This window comes from Lagopus leucura, unplaced genomic scaffold (genome assembly GCF_019238085.1).
Source record: "Lagopus leucura isolate 7727_CA_CO unplaced genomic scaffold, USGS_WTPT01 Super-Scaffold_100001, whole genome shotgun sequence".
NCBI classification, from domain to species: Eukaryota; Metazoa; Chordata; class Aves; order Galliformes; family Phasianidae; genus Lagopus; species Lagopus leucura.
In genome coordinates this window covers 80,636,219-80,652,139 of record NW_024962262.1, presented here as the reverse complement: position 1 = coordinate 80,652,139, position 15,921 = coordinate 80,636,219, and the positions used below count along the sequence as shown (strand labels likewise).

Below are 15,921 nucleotides of genomic sequence, written 5' to 3'. Positions count from 1 at the left end.
TACTAAGTTTAAGCATATGCTAATATGTGCAGTTGTTAGCATATACTCCATATTGTTCTGCATTTTCTTTAACGTAGGTTATCAGCATGAATGAGGAAGTTAATCCTAATAATGTCCAGTTGACCACTAATACTAGCTCTGTGTACAGTAAAACACCAAAAATTGTTTATAAAGTGAAGCAAGAATGGAAGTCGAATTTGTCATGGTGGCCAAGGCAAACTATTAAGAATGATATTCTTAGATATTCTTGATGTATTTAGTGATGTAGGCAGAACTCTTTCTGCTCTTTGCTTTTAGAACAGTAATACTGTACTCATTCTTGTACTCATTCTCTGTTCTTGCTATACAGAATGAAGGTATATATGATATCTTCTTTGTGGCTTTAAAAATCTGAATAAACATAAGATCAGAAATGCACAAAAAGGCCCAAGATGACTAAATGTTATATTAATGAATGAGTATTTTAGAGTGTTAATGTGTATGTAATCTTTTGTCTTACATAGATCATATTTTAGCTAAATGCCAGTACCTGAAGAAATTCATTATAAAATTCCTGTATGAATTCATGCTTCTTTCCCTCTGCCTAAGACTTGCTTTTTAAGCGGTACTAATATCTAACATCTTTTGATTTTTGGCTTATAGCTAAATATGTTCTTAATTTTCTTTGCCAGAATTCAAGTTTATGATTTTCTCTCTTAAGTCTTAAGCCTTAACACTACTTTGGACAAATTCCTTGCTAGTATTTGCTGCAGACACGTTGGTATTGCTACTCACACATTAGTGATGATATTCTTGTCCATTTTAAATCCATTTCTCTTTGGTAAAAGGGAGCCTATAAAATAGCATGCTATAAGAATGGAAATTGCACAGCTCTTCTTGAGGCTGTTGGAAAAGAAACCTCAGTGATGACCGCATTTTACAAAAGTCAGTGCTGTCCCATCTTTCTGCCTCTGCATATGTCCCATTTTGTTGGCTAAGCTTTCTTAGTAACCAAGATATTTTCTTTTTCTTGCTTATCACCTTAAGAATCACCTTATCACCTTTCGGTTTTCTGCAGCTATTATCGCATTGGTCAAGTGTGTTCATTCTACTTAAAGCTAATCAGTGATATTCTGTGAAATGAAGGTGTTTTGGGCATCCTGCAGATTGGTTTAGAATTAGTAGTCTGAGTCTCTTCAATATGAGCTTTACATAATAATTTGAAGGTTCTTCCTTCTGACATTAATCTTTGTAATGAATAAAAAGATGGCTGTGTTCTTTGTATTGGAAAGTTGTATGTTTTCATGTAAACTTCAGAAAGGTACTCAGTATTAATAAATCATCAGCTTTTGCTCAGAAATTTTAGCTTCTTTGTCCTCTGTGATGGAAACAAATACAAAATTTCTAATCAAGGAAAACAATGTGTACATGTCCAAGAAATAGCTGGTTTTAGTGCCCTGCATTTACAGATATTACAAGAATCTGTTAGAGAGTGCCTGTCCTAAGATACATGTAACAACGTGGTAAGTTTTCTTTTATCTAGATGGAGTGTTACTGTTTTCCTATTCTACAAGTATGTTTGATGGCAATAACTTTACTATTTTGGGACTCTGTTGTCAGCTGTTAATTGTCTCTGTTGCATATTAAGCTTTTATGGATTTAATATGCTAATTTATATTCTTGCAGTATTAATATAACATCACAGTACTTGAATGTTAAGAACTAATCCATTATTCTGCCAAGCTAAATTCTTCCAAGGTCCTTATTTTGATAATCCTAGATATTAAGAGGGAAAAAGGGGGATAGGCAGGATGTTTTAAGTGAAACCAAGGCTGCTTATGTTCTGAAACCGTTAGACTCCGTGTAACTAGGTTACACATTACTCAGAAAAGTGAATGTTTCTAATATCTTATATTCTTGAAGCTGCAACTACCAAATTCACATTGACATGACAGAAAATATGTAGGTTGCCCTGAAAACAATGCCTACTATTTATTTTCATGGGAACTACAACATGGGATATGAAGAACACAATAACACTATTTGATAGAGCAAATACTCTGCTACAAAACACTGTTGTTCAACATAGTCACCATCATTAGGTGATTTGTGTGGATGAGCTGATCAAGTTGCTCTTCATTTTGTGGTGTGGCAGCTGTACATGGCTGTCTGGAACATGGCTTGTCTTCCATGTCGCTGTTGCCTGTGCTGAAACACAACAACCACTGCCTCATTGTGCTCATCTGCTGTTTGGTTTCCACAAACATTCGGCAAGTATTGGTGAATGTCAGCAGGAGCAATTTTTTCTGCATGGAGGAATTCACTGATACACCTTTGCTTCATACATGTTTCCATGTCACATGCCATTCTGTCAGACTGCCCCTGTGCTGCCGTGTGTTGCATACAACAAAAGGTAATGGAATAATAGTGGGAAGGTTCAGCTTCTCCTGCCATACCACCAACAACTGCCTCAGACATCATGGACCAATGTAATAAAACAAGAAATGTTACTTTTGGAGCAGCCCCTGTATGTCTACATCACTACCTACACCAAGACAGCCACAGACATTCTGTTGCCATTCTGTTAGTACTGTTAGTTTGAAGTCCCTGAATTAACACAGATTTTTTTTTTCCTTGTTCAATTGGACTTTCTGTTATTCTTTTGTTCTGTCCCAGAACAGACACAGTAAGAGACAGTAGTCTAAAAATCTTGATTTTTGTGGTAATTTTAACTGGTACTACTGTCTCCCATATCTGTGTGCCTAGCTGTGGGAGAACAACTTTTCAACAGTGGATGAGGACTGAGCCAGAAGTAACTTGGCCCATGCAAGTCAGTGGGATGGTCAGCTTTAGCTTGGTGAAGTTATCAGAAGAAGATGAGGTGGGAGGCCCAGTTTATATTCTTGAGGGGCTGTTCAGAGAGACCTCTGCAGTCTGAGGGAATGGTCTGAAAGGAACGTTATGAATTATCAAGGATAAATGCAAATACATGTTCCCAAGAAAGAGAAAGTCTCTGTGCCTGTACTAGCTGGAAAGCCCTTGTGGTTCCAGGCTGTCAGCAAGCTGAGTGGGAGCCTGCCCTGGTAGCAAGGAAGGCCAGCAGCATCCTAGTTCATAGGAGCAAAAGTACAGGTGGTAGAGCTAGAGGAACGATTGTGCCTCGATATTCATAGTGCTCTGATTTGGACCCACAGTACAAGAAGGTCACTGACATGATGAGGTGAACTCAGTGAACTGGTTAGGGACTGGAGCGCTCCTGTGAGGAAGGGAGAACTTGTGGGAGGACCTTGTACCTATGGGAAGGCCATTGCCCAGCTGGAACCAGGCTTTTCACAGCAGTGCGTGTTGGGAGGATGTGAATCAAAATTTTTCATTTGGGGCAAGAGATTCATTGTGGATGTAAGGACCACTTTTCTCTGTGAGGAGAGACGGATAGTGGAGGAGGCTGCCCAGAGAAACTGTGGGCTCTATTGCACTTCAAAGACTGCAGCTCAGCATGGCCACATGACCATTTCCTTCCCCATGGTGCGACAGCAGAGAGAATGGGAAACAAAGCAGAACTCATGTGAGAAAAAATATTAGCTAAGACAGATGAGGAAAGTGGAAACAAAAAAGCAGTGATAACAGTATATATGGCTCACTGCAATTACCACCTGCTGTCTGACACCCATTGCTAGCATGATGCCTGGCAGCACCACAGGGTATCACCCTGCCAACCAATGCTCTCAACCCCCAAGCAATGCTGCTCCCAGCCAGTGTTATGGCCTTCAGTGTGGTGCCACATGGTATGGAGTGATTCCTATCTTCATTTTGGTCCCACCTTCTTGTCTGTGCCATTATGGTGGTGGCCTTGCCCCAACAAGTGTCCTGGTCCAGCCCCAGGCATGCATGTATCACTCAGCAACAAACAAATGGTGTATGATTGAAACTGTTCTGGATGAAACTGACATGCTGCGTAGAGTAAGAGGTTGTACACCGTGACTTCCATGGGTGCCTTTCAATCCTAGTATCTCTGTAGTTTTACTGTACAATTAGGGATATTTAAATACAACCAGGAATTTATGTTCAGTTAATGTAATTGAGTGTAAGATTTATTATAAATACAGAGAAATTTCCTGAAGTTGATATAGCTTAGCATGAAAGAGCTATGACATGAGACTGTCCTGTTAGCATTATCGCTATGGGCAGTGAATTACTCTATGAGCATTCTGCTGCATCTTAGAACAGACATGCACAGTGTATCATGTAAAACTAGCTTCTGTTTCTTAAGAGGCGTTTAGTAACTCAATACATTTAAGAAATCCCCAAAATAACTTTGAATTGAATGAAGCTAAAGAAAAGAATGTCCTTAATTATCTTCAACCGTTTTCAGAAAAAGATTGGTTCAGCTTACTAGAGCTGTATGTTCACAGTTGAAAATTCTGGGTTAAATGAAATGTGGATCAAATGCCAGGCAAAAATGATAAACTTTGGTACGACTTTCTGTGCTTGGTGCTTTGATAGCACTTGGATTAGTCATGGAGAGAGGTCAATCTTTGGTCATTATATTTCAACAGCTGTTTTGTTTTGTATGTAAGACATTGCTATGTTTTAGTTGATGAAGAGCCTATCAGTGGAATGCTGTTACATCATAAGACATAACTTCAATTAGTATGAACCTCTAGAATATCATTTAAACTAAATATTAACATTTTCTGTGCTTTGAGTAAGTAAATAAAGAACTCTGTTTTAATCTTCCCTCTCTATGAGGAAGGATGAAATGGGAACCTGTATTCTGAATGTCAAAACAGAAAGGAAAAAAAGGAAAAGCTTGCTTATTTGATTGTATTGGTTTAGCAAGATCAGAAAAGTATTTTTTTGGTGGCTTAGCAGGATTGGTTTTTTGTTGTTGTTTTTAACTCTAAAAACATTGGGAAGGACAACATCTGTAGACTTCTGACTTTGGAGATGCTCTGTAGTCTGGTGTATAGGAAATATCAAATTCAGAAAAGGCTATTTTATGAGGAATGTTGGGAGTGCTGCAACTTCTCATGAATTCATCTTTTCCTTGTTCCGAAAGGTTTTAAATTCTTAGAGTAGACCCAGTGGATCTTCATAGTATGTGTTTTACTTTCTTTCCATTATGGTTTGAAATCCTGTGAAATCCACTGTGGTCTGTGACATGTTTTTACCTGTAGGACAAGGTGCATGATCAAAGTCAACTGTCAGTGTAGGCAAGCTCTGCCTTTCCAAAATAAGTAGCTAACATGTGAACAGGGGAAAAAAAAAAACAACGTTATAGATTGTACAGACAAAAGTAATGAATAAAGTTGGATGAATAAGAGAGTCTTTCTGCATTTCTCTGAGCATACATAGATAAATTAGATCCTTTTTGTAACCCTTTCTTCATCAAAATGCTCATCTGTTGTAATGAAGTGATATTATTAAGCCTAAATTACTTTTAAGAAACTCTAGAACTTCAGCTTTAACTGAAGAAGTTCCTTCTTGTACTGAAAAGCAAGGATGCAGTTACTTAAGTGTTGAGGGCGTTAATTCTCAGCCACTGCTTTGAACTTTTATTCTTGCGATCAAAAGTCTTGTTCTTAGACTCTCTTTGTTCCAGGCTCTGTATTGCAGTATTATGTTCTTTGTAGGTGTGCCCATAGAAACCTGTTCTCATGTCCTATTGTTCATAAAATAGCAACAGTTTTTGCCAAGTTGCATAGCCCAGTTTCCCACTCTAATGTGCCTTATTCATATCCTTCAGTAATGGGAAGAATTGATAGAATGCAAATATTATAAATAATTGCAAGTGGGTTTACATTATGTGTACAAAGATATAGCCACTCTCCATTGAGGAGGTAAATTATAGAGGACTGCAAAACAAATTTCCTATGGTCAAACAAGCGTTCACTTTAATTTGAAAATTAATGGCTATGCGATTAAAAAAATACTTGTTGTAGAAAAGTAATTTCTTCTATCTATCATACATTGTTCTTGTTCCATTCACATGGTTGTTAATATGTTTTTAAATTATACTGTGGAGTTGGTTTTTTTTTTTTTTTTGTAAAGATAATTGTATAATGTTGAAAATATGTTTCACCAAGTTAAGTGAAATAATGCAGCTTCTGAAATGAAACTTTGGAGTTGCATATGTTTAGTATTTATTTTATTGTCACTTTTGAAGAATTTTTTAGAGTTTTCAGAAGTGCTTTAACACTTTTTTTCTTTTCCTTTTCAGTCATTATTTAACCTACTGGAGTTTCGAAGGCTAGTTTTGAATTTCAATCCTCCTGCGAATGCTCAAGACTTGCCCCGAAACCAAAAGGTAAATTAGGAGCTGACTTCCCCTAGTGGTTAATGAGGACATTTCTCTCTTGTAATTGAATTTTGTACTGCCCTGTAGCTCAAATTAGCACATTTTATAGAAGCCAATTAACACTGCTCTGAGCTTTCTATTATGGATCTTACCTAAAACATGTTGACTACGCAGTAGAGTAGTACTTTCTTAACATCCTGGCCTATAGAATTTGCTTAGCATACTATGCTAAGTATAGTATGCTGTTTAGACTTGATTTGTTGAATGGGCTTCTCTGATAGTAGTAGCACTGATGCTAGTGAGTGTGCGGTTTTAATGTGGAAGTAGTTTGTATGAACAAACATGTTTTATTCTGCTCCTCTCGCACTGTAGGTATGGGCATACTTTTGGGTTGCTCTGCGTAGTTTTGATCAGTGTACTTTTACCTGTAACATTACTGTTGACAAGGAGTGTGTGTTAATTATTTGCAATTCAAGATCTGAGAATAAGCCTTTGATTATTAGTTGGTCTCTTCTAGCCTTTTAGCAAGGTGATAGTAAACATAAATTCTCCAGTGTTCATTGTGGTCATTTTGGTATTCATATAGAACTGAGGAGTAGAGAAATTGGCTCAGATTTCTTGTAATCTCGGACTAATGTGGAGGAATGGTCATGAACTGAGGGACAAAATAGATCAAGTTATTTTCCTTTAGAGGATATCCTCTGAGGAAAGATGTATGGGTACACAAATGAATTCTCTGTTACACATTCTTTTATAAGGAAGAAATAGAAGGAGGAAGTTGCTGTATGTTATGTAAAAGCATCTAGGGTCCTAATTTTCAGCAATGCAGAGCAGTGGATTTTTTGCATATCCTGAAATAAGACTATTGTCTTTTGCCCATTTCCTTAAGATTTTATAAAGAGAGTGTGTTGACAGCATGGCTTAAAGTTGTTTGGCATTGGAGGATTGACTGGAATGTTCACTAGGAAAAAAAAGCTGCAATTTGAAAAGCAAAAGAAAACAAATAGAGATGGTGTCCATTTTCTAAACCTTTAGGTATGCACCATAAAAGGGAAGCTGCATGTTCAGTCAGAACTGTATTAATCCTCCCTTCCACCCCTTCCCCCTCTGCTTAAAGAGCAAGTTGTCACTTGTTTTCTTTAGGAAAAAGTGTTTGCATTAAATCATGAGATTTTGTGAAAATACAGCATCGATAGAGTTAGGAGCATATCACAAGAGGATGACAGATTGGTATGTTCTACTAAGAAGGACAGGATAAAATCATGCTTTGCTCCAGTAAGGCAATTCACAGGTAAAGAGATAATAATTGCAAGCTATTGTCTTTGAGAAATATCTTACTCAAGCATTGCCACTAGCAGCCATATTCATTTAGCAATTTAAAGTGCTATTTCTTAGAAATTCTTATCATTACAAACATGTAATGATCGTATGAGATGATGAGACAGCAAATTGTAGGATTCAGGTAGGAACCTTGCTTGCTTGCAAGCCTACTAGTAAGAATCTCTGGCAGTAGTTCCTATCCTCTCCTATGTTTAAACTTAACTTAGATTCCAGAGTGGAATTGTAATTAATCCATATAATTGTATCTCATACCTGAAGCTGAAAAAGGATTGTATTAACATAAAAATATTTTGAGAGGAGAAAGAACAAGAATAAAAAAGCCCTTGGATTTACTTATGTCTGCTTACTTGTTTTAACAAATATTTTTACCTACTGTGGTGGTGTGTGTTAGTTTGTTTGTTTTGTAGGTGGTGGTGGTTTCTTCTTGCTTTGTGTGTATATGTGTGGTGTGTTGCTTACTTCCCCCTTCCTCCCCATCTAGTATTGAATCCTGGATGTGACTGATATTCCTTGCTCATAGAACAAGTTTTAATAAGCTCAGCTTTGGTTCTTGTTGATGGAAAGTAGAGTTTAATGCCAGGATCGTAACAGTGTCATGGTATAGAATTAAAGCATATCGTTGCTCTTCAGTGCACAGTGAAGTGTTTCTGTTATCTATTATCAATATATTGAATTCAAATTCAAATGCAAAATTTTCTATCTGGAAATCATTGGGAAAAATTGTGGCATAACAAATAAAACTTCTACCACCAGCACAAAAACAACAAAACCCACACGCACTTATTTCAGCTGACTGAACTTTGCTTTTCTTGACTTTTAAACTTCAATATACACTTAAAATCTCAAATCAACTTTTCTTCCTTTCTGAAATTCCTTCTTCTTCATTAGTGGATCAGTCAGCTTCCCATGGAACAAAATATGATTCTCTGTACTTACTGCATCCTACATGCTTTCCCAGTTATCTGTTCATATGAAAGCATAAGGTATTTTTTGCTGTAATCAGGGAGGCCACAAACATATTTAATGTAGAGTAGATCTTCAAGAAATGTTCAGTTATTACAGGAAAAGAGTTAATGTGCTACAGGTTAGGACATTGTTCGCTGTTTCAACATTATTGGCATGCCAGTGTGCTGGCATAGTGCTTGACAATAATGAATGCTTGCTACGTATCAAATACGTAGATTGTTTTAGAAGTATTCCTTAATCACAAATTGTCCCAACATCACTGCATTAACAAGGTGCTTATGCAGGTAAGATATGTGATAAATTAGAGAACATCTTAGATAAGAATTTTCCATATAACTTCTATTTTAAAGTTGAATTCAACTTTTTTCTTGTTGCACATAGAGTATGCTTCAAAATGGAGACCTTATGCTATGCTGTGTTTACTTCATCAGTTCTTTTGTTCTAATACACAACTCCTTGTGACCCAGCTAACCCCATTTGAAGATTTTAGCCTTTGTCTAGTGAAAATCACTGTTTGTTGTGATAGTACCTGCATATTCTGGTTGAGGATCATGACAAATGCATTAAAAGAGCACTTTCAAAGAAAAAAAATTACTAGTTTTAGAAAACCTTTTTAGACTTCACAGATTATTCCATGTACTCTTTCTGAAATCACTATCCTTTTCTTTAACTGAAAACTGCATGCCTGACAGTCAGCCAAATCATTACTGTAAATTTGGTTGATGCAGTTGTGTTCCTTGTCAGTGTACTTGCAATTTAATAGTACAGAGGTGATATCTAGAGCATTATGGTCAACTATGTTATGCATATGAATAGATAATTGATACTACAGAAGATTCTTGATAAATTGTAATTCTGTTCATCTTTAGTAGATCACTCTATTAAAATTGTAAGAACGAATCACAGTTAGTTTCCCTGTTTTATAATTGTAAATTGTTTTAAATATGTAAATGGAAGACTAAATTATATTCTCAAATTATGAAAATTCATTGTAGAATTAGGATGGCGTTTGGTGAAGCCTTTGATCTTTCCTGTGAACATTGGTTATAATTGGTGTTTTGCAGAGGGAACTAAAAGAGCAAAGAAAATTTGTTGAGAATTTACATGACTAGAAGTAGTTTCTAGGTATTATGAAGAACACGTTTTAATTCCTCACTGCCATGATATCTGAAACTGAAATAAAGCCTTTATGTACTAGAAGCTTTATACATACTGAATTGACATGGGAATGACTAAACAAGTCTGATCTTTGATTAGCGTGTTTGTCATCAAGTAATTCCAGTTTGATGGGCATCTGACAGCTGTGCTCTTTGAATGATACTTCGTTCTAAGTACAAGTGGATATTACATGGGTTTTAGTTTCACAAGTGTGTCTGCTACCCACTAAGGACTAAGAGTGATAGTTAATCTCCACATTAAACCAGTGGATTAATCTGTGTTGTGATTGATTGTGTTTCAGTTTACTTATTCTTCATTATAAGGGCCTGATAGAAATAAGCATAGGGAATTTGGGCTTGTTGCCCAGAGTGTATAAGATTTAGTGGTAAGTAGGTTTTGGGATTAACAGATCTGTCCACTTGTTCATTCGGCCTTATTTTAAGCTAAACAGTCACATCTCGATGTGATTTCAAAAAGCTGTCAGTTTCTGAAGTGTAATTTTCTTTCCAGATAATTACATTATTTTGTAAATAGGACATTATTTTGTAATACCAAGAGGTCTTGTGCACAAACTGGGACAGGATGTTCCTGCAACATCAGGAAGCATGTCTTTATTGTGAAGGTGTCAGAGCTCTGGCACAGGTTTCCCAAGGAGTTTTGAAGTTTTCTCCTTGCTAATTTTCAGAAGCTACCTGGGCACCATGCTCTGGCTGACCCTGCTTGAGTCAGGGGTTGGAGCAGATGGACACGGAGGTCCCTGCCAACCTCAAGTACGCTGTTGTTCTGTGATAAATCTGACAAGTAAAAGGCAACACAGCCTCGATAGCAATGGAAGTAAACTTAAATATTAGTTTGACAATTGGCAATATATATGCTTAGTTCATTCACCAGCACTTTTGTCAACTGTATCTTTGTTACTGCTTTATTAAATATTTTTAATTCTTCAAATACAGGAACATAGGAATTTGCCTTTCATGCGTGAATTGAGGTACCTGTTTGCACTTCTGGTTGGTTCAAAAAGAAAATATGTCGACCCATCTAGGGCGGTTGAAATTCTTAAAGATGCTTTTAAATCAAATGATTCTCAACAGGTAATTTATGTTTTTTTAATTCAAAATTATATATGCTCTCATACGGTCATATAACAGTAGGATTTTGCTCTTTCCAGAAACACTTTATTTCTACAGAAACGTCCTGCATGAGGTTATATGGTTAGGGTATTTAATTACAACAACATGCTGAAGTTAGTGCCTGGTGAAAGTAATATTAGTCACTGTTGGATACCAGAGGGTTTGAACAATAGGATTCATAAGATGCCTTTGAACTGCAGTGGTGTGAAAGCTGAGTCCAAGTAATAAGGATCACAAGACTACATAGAGGCTGAGGAACACTAGAATATTAATGTGCTCTAAGAGGTGCATGTAAAAAAAAAAAAAAAAAAAAAAAGCAAACACAAAAACAAACCATGGCATAGTCTTAGGCACTGTGTGACTTGGGAATTCTTGTAGGGGAAGGATACTGCTATCTTGATATTGCAGAGTGACATACCACTGTATTCTGTAATATATGTGAATGTTTACTGATCATTTAATATTTTCCAACAGCAAGATGTTAGTGAATTTACACACAAATTACTAGATTGGTTGGAAGATGCCTTCCAAATCAAAGCTGAAGAAGAGAGGTAAGATTTTTTTTCTAACCCTGTGTATTGAACGTTTAGTTGAGGAAAAGACAAACCAAACAGAAATCTACTTTTAACTGTATGGCTGAAAAAGATCTGAACTTGTAGCTGTACTCGTTAAAATGTAATTTTCCTTGTATGCTGATAGCTTCAATTTTCTGAATTTTCTTTTTCACCTTCTTCCATGTTAAATATCCAGAATATATAAATAGTAGAGATATGTGTTGTCAGTAATGTTAAGCTTTTTTTTTCATTTGAATGCAGTTTAATTTTCAATACCATAGTTTAAATTCTTCAAAACCTTGCTCCTGTTTTTGTTCTCAGAAGATGAATGCTGGTAGTTTGTGTAAGTGAACATCTACTTGTAAACTGCTTTTTGAACATATACTTGTTTCTATAGTGTCTGAAAAAGTAGTTCTTCACAAATTTATTTTGATTTGAATTTGATTTACATAAGTTTTGCTGGAATTAAGTGCTTCTGAAACTTAATTTTCAGACTATACTCACCATTGCAAATATGTGAATGTTTGTTGTCGTTAGAGGAAAGTACAAAACAGTGAATTGTAACTAAGTAAAATAGTCAGCATTTCTATAATAAATTTAAAATATCTTACACATTTTTGTAAGAATTTATGGCTTTCTGTGATCTTGTACTAATATGCTTTCTGTTTTCAGGGATGGAGAGAAACCAAAGAACCCAATGGTGGAGTTATTTTATGGACGATTTCTAGCAGTTGGTGTACTTGAAGGTATGTGCCTGAATTTACTTGGACTTTTGTGCAGGTATGTTTTCAGTGGTAGTCTGAATGCACAGATGAATGATGCAGTTGTAACATTTTTAGCTGTCTGCAAAAATAAGCTTGGAGAATACACCTGCAGAATGTGTCAAAAGGTTTGTCCTGAGAAGATGAGACTAACAGTGAATGTGGTGAACTTCAGCCATCATGAATGACTGTTTCATTACCTTGTAAAGCTGAGTGTGTCCTGAAGTGTAGTGGAAGTTGAGTTGCAGACCAAAAATGATTGCTAGAACGGATAATCAGAGCATTTTGTCATTTGCTAATGGTATACAGAAGGTATACAGAAGACAAGTGACTACATTTTATTGAGCTAATCTCTCTCAATCTTCTTCATTTAACGGAATTTAAATTTTCAGTTCTATTTGTCTGCACAATTTCTGGTGTGGATAACTCATCTTCTTTAAAGTATTGTTCAAGGAACCATTGGAAACTTGCTCAAGGGCAGTGTCAGTGTGCTGAGCAGTCAGAGAACTGTACAACAAGCTTTCCTTTATCTAACTGGTTACAATTTGTGGAAATGCAGCCTTTTATATTTTCCAGTGGACGGAAACTGTGAAAGCATTTTTAATGTTGCTGATTCTGTCCCTGCCCAGAGAGCAAATAATTGTTGAGATGCATTTGAATGAAGAACATATAATCTTTGAAGTGTCTTTTATATTGTCCCTTGGCCTGGAACACTTCAGTGCTTTGTTGTCAGACTCAAAAACTGTTGTCTGAATTCCTTGCTACTAGCTAGCATTCTCATTCCTTTATTTTAGATTCTTTTGTCCTTCACAATCACATCTCTATTGAGCAGATGTTAACAAACAAAACAAAAACAACAAAAAAGAGACAACACCAACTGGCCGATGCAAGACTTGTTACTGACTTCAGGATGAAATAAATAGAAATTATAAATTGAAATTATTGAAGTTATATTTCTCAACATGTTTGAGCTTGCACACTGTAGCCAAGCTATGATCTTCTTTTCAGGATGGAAATAATGAATGTTCTTTTCTTGTGGTTTGTTTTTGCAAAAAATACTTGTCCAAAGAGCTGCATCTTACCAGCAATTCCACTTTCTTTGCTGATGCTGTAGAGGGTTCTATTATTCAGCTGCTATTTGCAAGAGGGCTTTGACTTGGCGCTACAATTTTACACACTTAAAACATTTTGAGATATGCTTATTGTGATTACACATAGAAATAAAATAAATTATCTAAGGTGAAAAGTATTGCCTTCTTTTCATAGATACAAGTCAATTGCTCAGTAAGAAAATAAGAATACTGTTCAGTAAATTAGGCCAGGTGATCTATAATTGTTTGGTGTTACTGTTTTTGTTTTGCCTTGTGTTAGTTTTCTTAGATCTTTTGGTGTGTATTTTTGTTGGTTGTTGTTATTACTTGTCATGGTTCTATGTTTTTTGTTTGTTTGTTTGTTTGTTTTTATTTTGGGTTTCAGTATTCCACATCAAAACATCATGTAGTGTACGGGGCATTAAAGTGTCACTGCCCCAATCCCAGCTACCTATCCCTGTACATTACAGCAGTCACGGGATCTGGCCCTTCCGGGTGGGGGGGGCGCTCTCTTGCTGCCTGGCAGTGGGTGCTGGAGGGTGCTTTCCTGGCCGTTCCAAGCTTTTCAGGTTTGACTCGGTCCCGGGAACTCTCTCTCTCTCATCTTGTCTGATTTATTAATCTCAATTTCAATTAAATTGTATATATTGTGTCATCTTGTATTCCAATATTATAGTAAAATAAGTTTTCCTCTATAGATTGTTGCCGCTGCTCTTTTCCTCCCTTCCTTCCTTGCCATTTTTGTGGGACTGGGGTGGGGGGGAGGGCAGAGGCCTGTCGCCCCTGTCACGGACATAGATTGATCTAGTCAACTCCGTGACATTACTTTAAAAGTAAATGTTAATTCTTAGCACCTTATCTGTTTAATTTCTTCTATGAAGGTAAAAAATTTGAAAACACGGAAATGTTTGGCCAGTATCCACTACAGGTTAATGGCTTTAAAGATCTGCATGAGTGCCTAGAAGCTGCAATGATTGAAGGAGAAATTGAATCTCTCCATTCAGAAAACTCTGCAAAGTCTGGTCAGGAGGTGAGTTGAATGCCCCTGAGCACATCTTTCAGAATGTTGTAGTGCCCTACATTTCACTTGGATTTCACTTGGATTCTTTTGTTGTTGTTGCTCATCTTTGTTATGTGACCACTATTAATTTTGCTGCACATTCTGATGTTTGGCATAATTGGATTGTTAATTTTGGGGCTTGTACTACCTTTTGAGTATCAAGAATATTATTTTTTGGTACGATAGCACTGCATAAAGTGATTGACACAGACTGATTCCCACCTGTTGCTGATATTTGATCTCCAAAGATGTCATGTTTATAATGTTCTGTGGTAGTTAATCACTGCTTTTACTGACTTGCTGTCCTATGCCATGCTATAAGCAACATGTGCATGCTGCCTGTTTGACCATTGCTTCAAAGAGTGGTTATTATTCCTCTGTACTCTTTCTTGTAATTTCTCAGCGCGCTGTACTTTTTCCCCCTCTCCCATTTTACTGTTTTTTCCAGCATCTTTCTCTGCCTATTGCAATGCACAATTCTCCTCTCTTTTGTTAATTGCTGTGGACAGACAGACAGGTGGAGGGAATAAGATGGCACCCCTCTAGGAAGTGGGATAGGCAGTTTGTGATGTTGAGTCAAGATGATGAATGAAATTTCTTGAGCAAAAGTAACAAGTTAGGGAAAAGAGGAAGTTGGATTGATGGTAGTTGTAAGACAAAGAGGTGTATTCTGATTTGTCCATTTCTTGGTCATGCTTGTGTATGTCCAGCATTTTTCTCTGGCAGGACTCCTTTCAGTAACGTATCGGTTATTGATGTGGAAATAAAGTAATTCCTATTTCCTGCAAAGGCTGAACTACTTGTACTTCACAGTCTCTCATGTTTCATCACAATTACTTTAAAGACGTAAAATCTTCAGAGGTTTCTTCTGCTTAAATAAAAATATCAGATATAGTTTCTTCTAGTCTTTTGCAATAATGAAATATTGCAGCCTTTAATAATCTCAGTATGCAGGATTTAATTACCCACCCTGATGATACACCTTGATATCATACTCCAATTCGAAGTGTCACTTAAAATTTGTGTTAACAACAGAAGTTTTGTAGCACCTCTTTTGCAGTCAGTTTTTCTGGTCAGTTAATGCTTATCAAATACTGATCAACAAAATTAGATGTTAGCAAATGTGTATGTTTTCAATTACCACATTGTCAAATGTATTGTTGCATCTTACTGTATTCTTCTCTGCCAGGATGCTTCAAATTCTTTTTTCTTTTTTAATTCCAGCACACGAAAAAAACCTAAATATATTGGCACAGTTCAAAGTTTGATTTCTTTAAGCAAGATAAAATCTTGTATGTAGGTACAGTGAGAACAGTATCGTCCATCTTATGGACTGTAGGCTTGAACTTAAAGTCTGTGTGCATTCATGCATAAAATGTCAGTTCAGTTGTTAATGCTTGACTAGAAATGTCAGACTTTGTTTATTTTGGGTTGTTTTTTTTCAACCTTTAATGGTTAAAAAATGTTTTTACAGGGGATGGAAGGATAATCACATACTGTTCCAGAGTGTTAATCTTTGAGCTCTGTGAAGCTGTTTTAATTAGTTTAGGTTAGCATGTGAAAATGAAGTGAAATAATCGTAT

General features: G+C 36.4%; 1 protein-coding gene across 3 annotated transcripts in view; it reads left to right on the top strand.

Annotated features, from left to right (window-relative positions):
- Positions 1 to 15,921, top strand: part of USP25 (ubiquitin specific peptidase 25) — a 90,019-nt gene that overhangs the window by 43,426 nt on the left and 30,672 nt on the right. For all 3 annotated transcript variants that reach the window (XM_042866611.1, XM_042866610.1, XM_042866612.1), the window contains exons 6-10: positions 6,200 to 6,286; positions 10,696 to 10,833; positions 11,347 to 11,423; positions 12,099 to 12,172; positions 14,160 to 14,308. In XM_042866611.1, the coding sequence (XP_042722545.1) occupies positions 6,200 to 6,286; positions 10,696 to 10,833; positions 11,347 to 11,423; positions 12,099 to 12,172; positions 14,160 to 14,308 (525 nt within the window). The remainder of the gene's footprint in view (positions 1 to 6,199; positions 6,287 to 10,695; positions 10,834 to 11,346; positions 11,424 to 12,098; positions 12,173 to 14,159; positions 14,309 to 15,921) is intronic.